General features: G+C 39.4%; 1 protein-coding gene across 1 annotated transcript; it reads right to left on the reverse strand.

Moving 5' to 3' along the window:
- Positions 1-2,116: 2,116 nt before the first annotated feature.
- On the reverse strand, positions 2,117-10,990 carry mpc2b (mitochondrial pyruvate carrier 2b). Its single transcript, XM_050048772.1, has 5 exons — positions 10,612-10,990; positions 7,373-7,413; positions 5,854-5,938; positions 5,279-5,390; positions 2,117-3,270 (listed from the first exon to the last, which is right to left on the reverse strand). The coding sequence occupies exons 1-5, from the start codon at positions 10,703-10,705 to the stop codon at positions 3,228-3,230; spliced, it is 375 nt and encodes a 124-aa protein (XP_049904729.1). The 5' UTR covers positions 10,706-10,990; the 3' UTR covers positions 2,117-3,227.
- Positions 10,991-12,791: the final 1,801 nt, after the last annotated feature.

The raw sequence follows: 12,791 nt of genomic DNA on the forward strand, positions 1-12,791 counted from the left end.
AAAGCTTAATCTGAGACTCAACTTTAAATCCAGATCTTCCCTCTGTGTTTTCCTCTCTGTCCTCGTGTAATCGGTCGATCCTGTGTCATACACACTGGCAGGCCAGTGTTGATAAGCAAAAATAATCTGTCATGAGACCCTTAGAAGTTTGAGGCCATAACAAGAATAGACTGAGATGAATGTGGTGCATTTTTGGCACCTTTTTAGTCTGAAGGTTTTCTGACAAACTTTCAGAGTATGATTTTAAGCTGTGTTGAACTGGTGGATGTTAGAAACTGGGGTTTGTTGCTCTTACATGCAGACTGTCAGCAGCAGAGGGTGATGAAGTTTCAGTGATGAGTTTATGGAGTTTGTACTTGAAACAGTAGCTCACATCTATCATGAAGCCTGACACAAATATATTCAGCATTTGAATTACAACTCACACCTTAAGTATTTTAGCAGCAGGGGTAATGTATATGTGTTGGGGCTACAAATAAATGTTTTCTGTTTTTGAGGAAACACTACTTCAGTTTACTGTTACGTTTGTAAAAGTCAGAAAATTGTTTGAAACTCACCATCAGGTGACTTTCTCACAATGCTTGTTAAGCTCAGACCTACAGTTCACTGTCATATAAAGACAAATAACCACAGAAAGTTGTCATAATTATGGTATTTTTGCTTGAGAATTCACAGGGCCAAAATTATAGCAGAACTATTTGCGAATGTGTGGAGTTTTGCAACAGCATCTCGACCCATGTGTGTTTAATTAAAATTCCAAATGAGTAAAAGAACCTCTAATGTGCAAACAGATTTATGACTGTGTGCAGGGATCTGTAAATGCATACTCAGGATTAATTTGTGCACGGTCAGATTAGGAAATGTGTAAAAAGAAATCTCAAAATCTGTACTTAGATTTGCAAGTGTGCTGACTCTTGAAACTGTAGATAAATCTGTAAATGCGTACATAAATGTCACGCTTATAATCACAGGTTGTTGCCGCCAAGTCTCAGCTCACATCTGCTGATATCTGCTACAGCAGAAGCCTAGAAAAAGTCGGTTGTAGAAAGACGGCCAACTGTTGACAGAATATTTACAGGGTTACTAAACTTGGCTTGCTAGGGGGCCATTTTTGCAAAATGACAGTAGTCAAGGGGCCCAGTGTCTATGAACTGTTGGGAGTACGGGGGATCTTCACCTAGCACAGGGGTTGGCAACCTTTACTATCAAAAGAGCCAGTTTGGCCAAGAAAAAAAAACCAAGAAAAATCTGTCTGGAGCTGCAAAACATATTTGAGCCTCATAATAAAGGTAACACAGCATTTTAAATTGAATCTAGCCTATCAACATTACTAATAGATCTAAATAAGCATCCATTAATGTGTTTTAGTAAAAGGTGGCTACTCTGCAGCGGACTATTTTTGATTATTTGGTACTTGAACTCTGTCTCAGTTTTTGTCAACACATTTATAAATATCAAATATTGGTAAACATGAACAACTCTCACCCAAATCCAATAACTAGAGTGCTAAAACTCAAATGTGTGATGTCATCAAGTATAAAGTCTGGAGCTGCTCCATAGACATTGAATGGTGAAAGATGTTCTACGTGACACAGAGCACTCAGGGGAATATTCTGAGTATATGGGAACATTTTCTGTTTCAGAAATGAGAACACTACAATAGAATAAAGCTCATTTTGGTAGAAAAACAAAAACAAACATACTGTGGGTCCACAAAATCAGTCTTTCACTCATTGTCTGTGGAACAGCTCCAGACTTTATACTTGATGACATCACAAGTTTGAGACGAACATCTCTGGTTTCTGGCTTTAAGAGAGAGTAGCTCACATGCTACAGTATATGTTCACAAATATTGATTGAACTTTCCAATACCATAAAAATAACATTGGAATTCTTAATTTAGGTGGTGCTCCCCTTTACGTTACCGTAAATAATTAAAGGGGCGCTCCAGTGAGTTAGTGTTGCCCTGTGATACAGTTGAGGGACTTGAGAGAGAGATTTAAAATGGAAGCACCTGAGGCCAGAATATCCTCACTTTTAGACCCTCGTCGGGTCAAACACAATTTTTGCTCTCAAACAACTTCAGCTTCAGTCAGTGAGACGTCCGTACTATAAATAAGCTGCAGGTGTTAAACAGGGTTTATTAGTATTACACAGCCACAAAGCCATCGTGAACCAACCATTATAGACCATCATATTGCCCTTTGTTCAAACAGTCAGAAGATCAAGAATTATCTAAAAGTGAAAACATCAATTATTGCTAAAATATCCAAGGGATTAGATGTGTAACTACAGTGGAAACATGTCAGAGAAAGTACTATTCTTCCACAGCAAAAATATAAAACACCTTTCTAAGAATAAAGAGGCATTAGCAGCAGTGTTTTGATATTAAAGAGATGCTAACATGTCAGTTTGTCAGCTGACTCTGCAACAATCAAACAGCTGCACAGGTTAAATATGTGGCATTGGTGTTACTGGTAAAGAATTAGAAAATAACAGCATCTTTCTATACAGTTTTCACTACAAGAGACATTTTCAATCAAGTGATTATATAAATTAGGATTCGCTCTCACACAAATTAAAGCCATTAAAATGGAAGGAATCATTACATGGTAATCAATCATGATTTAATAATCAATGAGGTACAGATGCTGTGACTGTAACCTAATTATAAATAAGTAAATGAAACAATAAATGTGATGAAATCCGTCTTAGATTCATTTGGAAAAAAAATAAACATTCCTTTAAACTACCTTCAACACAAACCCAAGAGTTACCTTTGTTTTTGGGAAATTAATGCATGAGGTACTGATTGCTACACCTGAACGATGACGATGATGGAAGAAAAGCAAAAACTTCCCGACTAGTGCACAACACGTAAAGCATGAAGTTAAATTAAAGGAAGTACAATCATACATGTTGTCGAACGAGCAATACTTGTGCGTTTATGACCATGATTCTTGAAGGTGTGTTGACTACAGTTAAAAAAAACGCTCTGTCCTTTTTTTTGTTTTGTTTATGACACCCTGAGGAAATCTGAGACTGGAGGAAAAGTTTCCAACAGGGACGACAGGCTTAATGTGGCAGATTAATGGTTATGGCATGGGTGTTATGGAGACGACGTGACATGATGCAGAGATGATGAGAAGGAGGGCAGGTTTGTGCCCTGTGTGAAGTCTCCCTTTGTATCCACTGGAGGAAGTGGAGTGTTGGCACCAGCAGAGCACTCAGGACTGTTCAGCCTCTTTAGCCTTCAGAGCCTGGTTGTACCTGTCAGAGAGAAAACGATAAAGAATAAATAACATTAAGATTTAAATTTGAACAACGTACATTTTATTTGCAGACTGTTTTATGACCTGCTTGATCACAGCGAGTGAAGAGATGTGAGCTCAAGATTTCTCTGACTACATTTACATGCACAAAATGTTCTGGTTTTTGCCCTTATCCCTAAAAATATATTAACAATAACATTCCTAGAGTTCCCACACAACAAACTTTCCATGACTTTTAAGGGAGCCATGATAAAAGTTCCATGTCGGAAAAGCACGTGGTTCACTGTGTCTGTGGCACATGCTGACCCCATTATGGTACTTTTCTACACAGAAGCACCAGCAGTCTCACTTTGCGTGACAAACGTGACTTATACATGTAATGTTTCTTAAAGGGGAGGGCACGGTTGGTGAGTTTTCCTTTTGTATTAAGCAGCAAATACGTTCTTTCAGTTATTTTGCCGTACTTGACACTGCACATCCTATGATGCGACATATTAGACATATTACAGCTATCTTACAAAATATAATAAATGAATGAATGAATGCCTTTATTGTCACTGCATGTTCACATACAACACAATTTGCTGTCAATTCACTCAGAACACTCACTGTTGTTGTTGTGGTGGTGGGGGAGAGAGTTCAAATTATGTTTGGCTGTGGGGTACAAACTGTTTGCTGTTATATTACATTACATGGAAGGATATCACCAAAGATTACTGTAACAATTAATGTTATTCTACAAAACAAATTTCCATGACTTGTCCAGGTTTTCCATGACCCTGCGAACCCTGCAAACTGGTTTGACTGTGCGAACACAGCCTCCAGCATTCATTCCTTCAACCACCTTCTTGAAAAGGTTGGTGTTGTGATATTTCTGTGTATCCAAAAGCTGATGTCAAAGTTGGTGTGTTTCTCGTTCTGGGCTTTTCTTTGGGGCATGCATCAAAACCTGACGTAAAGTGCTGGTTGGTTGGTTTGAGTACAGTGCAGCCATGACATGTGACAGCTGACTGTTAACAGGTGTGTGGCGCAAACTGTAGTTAAAACCCCAACTGAGAGGCATATTCTGAATGCACTGTTTACATGCAGGGTTCCCACAATCATGGAAAACCTGGAAAAGTCATAGAACTTTTACAATCACATTTGTATGTATTCAGAGAACTGGATACAGCATTTGCAGCAGGTCCCTAATCATTCCTTTGAGAGAAGCTCAGAGGCGCATGAAGCAAAAATGGTTCAACTCCCATGATTAAATTTCCCAGATGATCTGCACTGCTTCTGCATTGTGCGACCAATAGAGCAGCCGCACTTGAGACTTACGGTGGCTAAGCGCAGCTGAAGGTCTGCCTTCTGCTGGCCGAGCAGCTAACTTCCAGTTTAGCGCTTCATTAACTTGAATGGGGATAAAAAGATTTAATCTTGCAGCTTTTCTAGATTTTTCAAATGTAATCGGACCAAATGGATCAAATCCTGATAGTGAAACAAGTCATTTCATAGGAGTGGTGAAGCTTAAAAAAGTGTATCGACTAATTTACAGGCGTCTCTTTCCCAATATAAGTCAACGAGAAAGTCTTTTTGGGCCGCAAGGCATTAAGTGACAGATCCCAGAATTTGCAGTACCACTGTTTGGCTGCTACAAAAATTGGCTTCACAGCCTGGCGCACTTCCCTGGGGTCTGGCAACCATGGACACAATGAATATCTCTCTTTCTCTCAAACTCAGATCAAACTGCTGATCAAATATAAATTAAGATTCTTTTACCGTTACATATTTCAGTGCACCGTTTGGCTGTAACAGACGACCTCACACTTCTTTTAAGTCTTCATGTCATTAAATGAGTTTCACTCCTAATGGCAAATATTAAACTAATTTCCCTGATGAAGTTAATTGTTGACTAAACCCAGATTAAAACTACTGTGTGTTACATATTTACTACGACACTCACTGTATTAGCTGCAATGGCTGCTCACTTAATGTTGTAAATGAACCACAATAAACACACAAACCTCCAGATCCTAAAGAGTTGGGAGCTTCCGCAACAGCCTAGGAAGAAGTTGACGCAAAACAGGTTCCAGTTCTTCGGGATGATGACCAATGAGTATCTGGACCAGATCAGGCCTGGTGGAAGAAGGAGTGAAGGTTATGCACATAATGACGAACCAGCTGTTGCTCTTGAGAACAGAGTCTATGCTTTGGCACAAGAGTGACAGATAAGATTTGTTTGATGACACATATTGCAAAAGCAGACGCACTAGATGACCTTTAGCACAGACTGATCAAATTCTCTTCGAACAACAGACCGATAATTTTGAAATGTACATCGAGGATTCAAGGTCGAGACAGAAACACAATTCAGGGCCACATATTGGGATAAAGTTAGACCAAGATTTCTGATGTGTATATTATCTTGTAATATAAACTACATTCATTTTATTTTTTTAGGTCAAGGACAGACTTTTTCTGGTACCAGTTATATTTTCCCGAATCACATTAACTGTTTTAAAATTAAATAAACCTACGCTGCAAATGGAAAAATTGTGCCATCAGAGGCTTGATGGTGAACATCTGGAGTTCATCTTACCTGTGGCTGTCAGCACTGCAGACTGGGAGGTACTGAGTTTTTCTGCTGGTCGAGTCATATCAGCAAAACCAGCTGCAACCAGGCCCTGCAGAGGTGAAGACACCACAGTTAGCTTTTTACTGTATTTACTGTACAGGAAGTATCAACACGTCACCTGCATCCCTTCGAAAATCAAGAAATGCCACTAAATAAGGAGGGGTATTATTTTTTCTTTCATGTTCTATTGCTGGAGAAAAAATCCTGACAGTGAATGTTATTGTTGGATCCTGTAGTCATGTGAACGAGGCCCTCTGAGACGATAAAGTCATCCAAAAAACTAAGGGAATTTGACTCAGACAGCTAAATTTAGAGCAGAGCAATCTGAGGCTCAGATGTGAAACATTTTATTTTACAAAATGTTTTGTTTTGTAACAGTATTTAAGCACTTTATTTAACAAAAAAGAACAACAGTTCAATGTGATACATCAAATTCACTAATATTCATTACATTTTGAGTGTTTTCTCATCAAATTGTCATTCAGATAAGCTCAGATTAAAAACACACAGAGGATATAGAGCCAAATAAGGAAGCTATCGGTGTGTAATCGTATTAGATTGCTATAAAATCCTGCTCTGCTTAAAAATCTCTCCCAGTAAAAGACACAAAACGAACCTTCAAGATTCACCTTTGTGGTCTAAAATGTACAATCTCAGTAGGAACTTATACACATTGTGTCTGGCTCTGTCCTAAAATTCAAGCGTACTGAGTAAACATTCTGCAGGATATGGGACAAATCATTGGTGTTGCTTTGTGTATGAATCCTGTCTCTTTACTCCTCAGTGTCAAGATGCTACTGTTGGTTGCTTGAGCAGAATGTACGACATTCTTGTATATGCTGCAAGGAAGAATATCGATAAGTGACAAACCACCATCTAAGGCAAATTAGCATAAGATAATCATGGAGGATTACCCTCTGGAATACCTGTTTGGGATGATTCATGAAAATATGGACTCCATACCTTCATTTCTCACACTATACTGTGGCTTGCTGCACCTATGATTGTACTGGTGTTTTATGTTCATATCCAAATGTTTCGTCATTTTTATTCTTGATGGTTGTGCAGATCAATGAAGAAAAGTCAATAAATATACTTGGGGAAAAAACACACACACACAGAGGGAGTATGATGTCATTCTCTGCCTCTATATAAATACTCTGAATGTCACATACTGAACCTTTAAATTGTAAAAAACAGAAGTCAAATAAACAAAAAAAAAAACATCTTTTCCTTCCTTACATCCTTGGTGTTCTGCCTGTGAATTACTGGGTAATTTTACATCTTCATGCCCCTAAAAATATTCACATAACACAAAATGCATCATTGACTGAAGTGGCCACTCTGCACAGATATAAATAATCTGTGACGAGGGGGTTTCATGTAGACAAAGCTTTGTTTTCACAAGCCAAAAAGAATGGGGACCGTCGGTCTAACGTATATTTACAATTAAACAGGTTAGACTGTGTGAAAATGCACTTACCCATTTAAACACTGGGGCCCAGAAGAAAACTGTTTTTGGACCTGAAATAAAAAGAAAAGAGAAACATTCAATTTTGGCAGCTGCATTTTCACAGTTTTGTCTAGGAGGCAATAATCCGCCTGCTCTGGTTCTCTAATGGGATATCTGGGAAACAGATACCAGGACGCCTCAGTGTGTCCAAACACAGAGGAAGCAGACTCAGATAAACTTAATCGGCTCTGTGTGGTTTGCTTCACGACAAGAGAAGAAAACTGTGAGGAAACATGAATGTCCTGCTGATTTCTAATCTACTGTCCTCATATGAAAATCACATGTAAAAACCATCAAACTGATCAGATCACACTCTTTTAGCACTATTCATTTAGCTAGTTTTTAGTCACTTGAGAAAAGAGATTTAAAGACGTCACCATGAGCATGTTTTAGAAACAGAAAACCATTTAATCAAGAAACTCATCGACAGATTTATTATGAGAAGAGCCTTCAGTTGCAGCCCGGCACAAGTTAAATAAATAAAACACCACATGGCAATCATGTCGGTATGGCATGGCTCAAATTTTTATTGAGACTTTGATTGTTTTATATTTTTCATGGCGATACCTTTGAACTGCTTTTATACCCCGAACTGAACACCACTATAAACTTAATGCCATATTGGCTTTAGGACAACAAAATGTTGCAAAGCAGCAACACCAAATATCACATACTTTACCATATCATATCAGTGAACATCAAAAAACGTGGCCAGCCCATGATAAACATGAAATGTGGTATTTCAAGTTTCCAAGATATTACATAACATGGTTTGATTTCATTGAGGTTTTCTCCTTAAATTAGTTAAACTTCCAACCAGGATTTTATAACTGATGAAAAGATTAGGCGTAAAACTGGTAAAACAGCTGAGAGCCTGGGAATCTGTAACAAATACTTGAACACTCCAGGGTGTCTGTGCTGCTGGGAGCAGACAGACACACTTAATTAGCAACAGCACATGAAAGGACAACACACGGGACCATTAAAAGCTGCTGGTCTGGAATCATCTTTCCTCATGTCCCCGCTCTGTGCTGCAGGCTAAACAAAGAGGAGGACTTCTGTCCCTGCAAATCATCACTGAGGGAGGGAGGTGGCTTTAGTCACCGCCCCTTCATACCTGGTCAGAAAGTTGTCCTTGACAAATGGAGCTCCAGTACAGTACAGACGAAACAGACTGTCCCCAGTGACGCCAGCGACTCCTTAATCTCTGTACCCTCTAGTTAAGATCAGTGTCAAAGAGATCTGAATGTGTGTGCTTGCAAAACAGGAGAAACACAGTCCCTTTATTACATCCTCCTGTCTAAACATGATGCAATGATGCAATCTAATACAATGAATTAAAGTTATAATGTTCAAGAAAAGAGAAATAGTGTCATTATTAGTGTAGAAGTTACTTCAAAGGTTAACCCTGTATCACAAGATTTAGACATATAGAAATGCTATAAATCATGATTAGATCTTAAAGGTCCAGTGTGTAGGATTTGGGAGATATACTGACAGAAATGAAAAACAATAAGCATGTTTTCTTTAGTATATAATCACCTGAAAATAAGAATCGTTTTTTCATTAGCATAAAATTAGCTGTTTATATCTACATAGGGAGCAGGTCCTCACCTATGGAGATTGCCGTGTTTCTACAGGGGCCCAGAACGGACGAACCAAACACTAATTCTATATAAGACCATTCGCGTTTTGTGTCGGCCAGCACTGTTAGCAGCCCCTCTGCAAAGAGAGCGTTGGAAAAACACTTTTTTTTTAACTTGAAACTGCTTTATTCAGTGTTTTTGTTGGCTTAAATCAACGGGTCTGTTTGTTTCAGAGAGGAAGAGACCTCTGCGGATAATTCGGCTCCTGGTAAAAACTTCCTGTGTGTCTGGATCTTAAGTTATCAGAGAAAAAAGGTCAGCACATATTAGCAGGTGCTGGGCTACAGGCCCATCTAAGACATGCCAAGCAGCATCTGCGAAACACTTAATTTAACATGAAACTGTTTTATTCAGTGTTTTAACCGGTTTTAATTATCAGGTCCATTTGCTTTGGAGGGGATGAGACTTTTGCGGATAATTCGGCTCACAGTAAAAACCTCCTGAACAATAAACACAGAAGGAATCCTAACCAGGAGAAGTTTATGATGTTTGCAATCTACAAACCTCATCGCTAGATGCCACTTAATCCTCCTAAATCTTGTACACTGGACCTTTAAGATAATGCTACGAATAATGATTAGAGCTTAAGCTACAAGACGATTGACAGAAAATTATTGAGCAACAATTTGAGTATCAATTACTTCTTATTAGGCATTTAATTAAACACAAAAGTCAAAAGATTTGCTTTTAATCAGCCTCTCAAGTGGGAAGGTTTTATATACATTTTATGAGAATTGATCGGACAAAGCAAGACATTTATAGGTTGTACCTTTGGTGCTTATGCTCATTCTTCACTATAGCCTTTTGTTTTTACATTTCAGAGACTAGACAATTAAACTTAAAAAAATAATAAGCAGATTAACAATTGGCAGCTGCCCAATTAGAATAAGAATAAGATTTGTTGCCAAGCAGGTTTTCACCTACAAGGAATTTGCTTTGGTTTCTAGTACATACATTAAACACACAAATGAATGAATGAATGAATGAATGAATGAATGAATAGTGCCAATATCATTGCATGAACATAAGATTATATTCAAGTGCTAGTAACCAGTTTGATCATGTATGATTTTCCACATCATGAAAGTACTTCCTATGTCTATCGTCTCTTTTCTGGGTTGCCATATTTGTATTTGCACAAGTTGATATAATGACAATAGCAAGCTCTGAATAAGGAGCGGCTCAAATTAGAGTAAATTTAACTTTTTTTTATGGCAATGAACTTTGAACTCCTCTCAAACTACAGTAAACTTGGTGACTTTAGAGTCCACAGACGCTGCCTGTCATAAACTCAGCTCTTCTTCACAGACTGAGCTGCTTAGCTGGAGTGATCCCACCAGATTAGGGTCTCCCACAGCAACCCTGACTGACACATCAAAACAATGACCACCACATACTTCAGGCATCAAGAATAGACAGGAGCTGCTGTTTGATCCACTACACGTTAGTGCATCCACATAACTGCCACCACACAGCTGCACGGAGCCCCGCATCCGTCCGCCAACACATAACAAACACACCCAACCTGCTCATCAGGAGCCGGGTGTTTAAACTCTGCCTTACCTGCCGGGTGGTTGTACATAGGTCTCAGTTTGGCGGGCAGCATATGCTCGACCCGGTCCAAAATCCTGTGATAGGACGCTCTCAACGCAGCCATGACTGTGGGTAGATGCTCTGATGGAATTACAGACACTGAGCGGAACTTGAAGCTAACGCGCTAAAAACGGTTAGCTAGCTAAAAGCTACAGAATGCTACAAAACCGTTTGCCTCCGTCTGTTAGCTATATATTGTCATGTAACTGAAAGAAAGGAAGACTGAGCGATAGGAGAGGATGCTGTTGTCCTACTGTCGACCTTCTCCCGGCAGCAATGTGACCATGCTAACCCGGCTAGTTCCTCTGTAGCTTCTGTCTGACCGTCACCAACACGACGAGGTGACTTTCTGTGCGATGCAACCTACCGCGTGAGGGGCGGGGTTACACGTTATCTTGCTCTCATTGGTTCGCCAGGCCAACACCCCGATACGATTGGTTTAGAAAGGGTTGTTGCTTTTCTTTGCCCGGTGTATCCCGACTGAGTGGAGACAAATTGTCGTTTTTTCCCCAACTATTTTTAGTGAAGAAAAAGAGAAGTATTCAGATTTTTAGAGTGATTTTTCAACTCTATGAACACGATGAAAAATTAGATATTAATTGATCCCTAGAGGAGAAATGCAGGTTCTCTCAGGAGCAGAAAAATAAGCCACTGGGTCACATATGGCGCAGGGGCGAGTACCTGCAAAGGTGAGCCCTTTGCACGAACACTTATAGTTTCTGCATATACATACACAAACATGGACCTTATTCAGCTGTATTTGATCTTAGCTGGGACGGACCAGTAAAACCACTGCAGAATAACCTAGAAATAACAACAACCTTCACAGTTTTCATTTTCTTTTAATGTAAAAAGGTACATTTTAAGAGCTTTTATCTGTTTACATAACAGATGATGAACAGCCTGAGATATCTCAAGAAAAAAAAAGTGCAGTGTCCTCAAAATGTCTCAGTTTTCCACATTCAGCTAGTCTAATTCTCTCTGTCATTACATTTTCCCATACATTTCCACTCTTGCAGTACTATTGGCATCACCACACCAAACTAAAGTGGAAGATATTCAGGAAGCAGGTTAAGTTATCCCCTTCCTTACAAACCTCTTACATATCTAAAGTTTTGGCCATACTTTAGCTGCAGGATTCCACCAAAAGTTGAAAAGTCTGATACAGATTCTTTTGTACTGAAGCTGCTGGTTGACAATATTTTGCACAGTGTTCAATATCTTTAAATAAAATAAAGTAGAATAAATGTTCTGGTCAGGGTGGAAAAGCCTCTGAAGCAGCTTTAACTTGCCCCTGAAATCTGCACCTCTTCGCCTTCACAGCTGCTTCAACAGTAGGTGTGCAAAGTCATTGGTCAAGTCATTGGACCCTTTGGTGGGCTCCGGCGATGCAGACGTTGGTGGGCTGCCCTTCATCAGACATGATGAAGGGCAGGGGCCCGAAACGTAACACATGAATAAATTGTTCAAGGAGCAGTTTCTGGTGTGCGGACTTTATCTTTTATTCCACAGTCAACCTGTTAGACCACAAACTACTCACTTTAATTTGTGAATCAGACTAATGACGGGCTGCCAGATTTTCTGAAAGAGTTCCTCCCTGTTTGACACAGTGAATCTATTTTTCTCTAAGTGTTAAACATGACCTTATTCCTTCAGCCACATATCAGATATTGGAAGCTCCTCAGATTTTCAAAACTGAAGCACTAATTTGCGAGCAGTGCGGACAGAGGACAAATGTGGACAAGTGGGAAATGACCCCCGAGATCAGGACCTACTGAAGTAAGATATCAGTTCCTCTGTTACAGCCTGATGTTGTGGCCCTGTCTTGTAGAGGGGGCCTGACACATGTCACAACAGCCCAACAGCCATGTTTCGCCCTGGGGCCCCAAACAGGTTAATCTGGCCCTGTCTTGATGGGACTCCGACAAAGTCTACAAAACTGTGGGACATGTTGTCAAACAACTTGTTTAGTTTTCTTTAAAATTTGAATGAAAAGGCGGTTTACTTCTGTGTGCGAAGGCTGGATTAACACCAAGCCCACAGCTGTCATATGTAGCATTATCCTGCCTCTGGAGTCTGAACCATCTACTGTAAACATACAGCAATGATCAGTAAATTTAATTTATTTTGTCAAAGACAATATAATAGAT

This window comes from Epinephelus moara, chromosome 7 (assembly GCF_006386435.1).
Source record: "Epinephelus moara isolate mb chromosome 7, YSFRI_EMoa_1.0, whole genome shotgun sequence".
In the NCBI taxonomy this organism is placed as follows: domain Eukaryota; kingdom Metazoa; phylum Chordata; class Actinopteri; order Perciformes; family Serranidae; genus Epinephelus; species Epinephelus moara.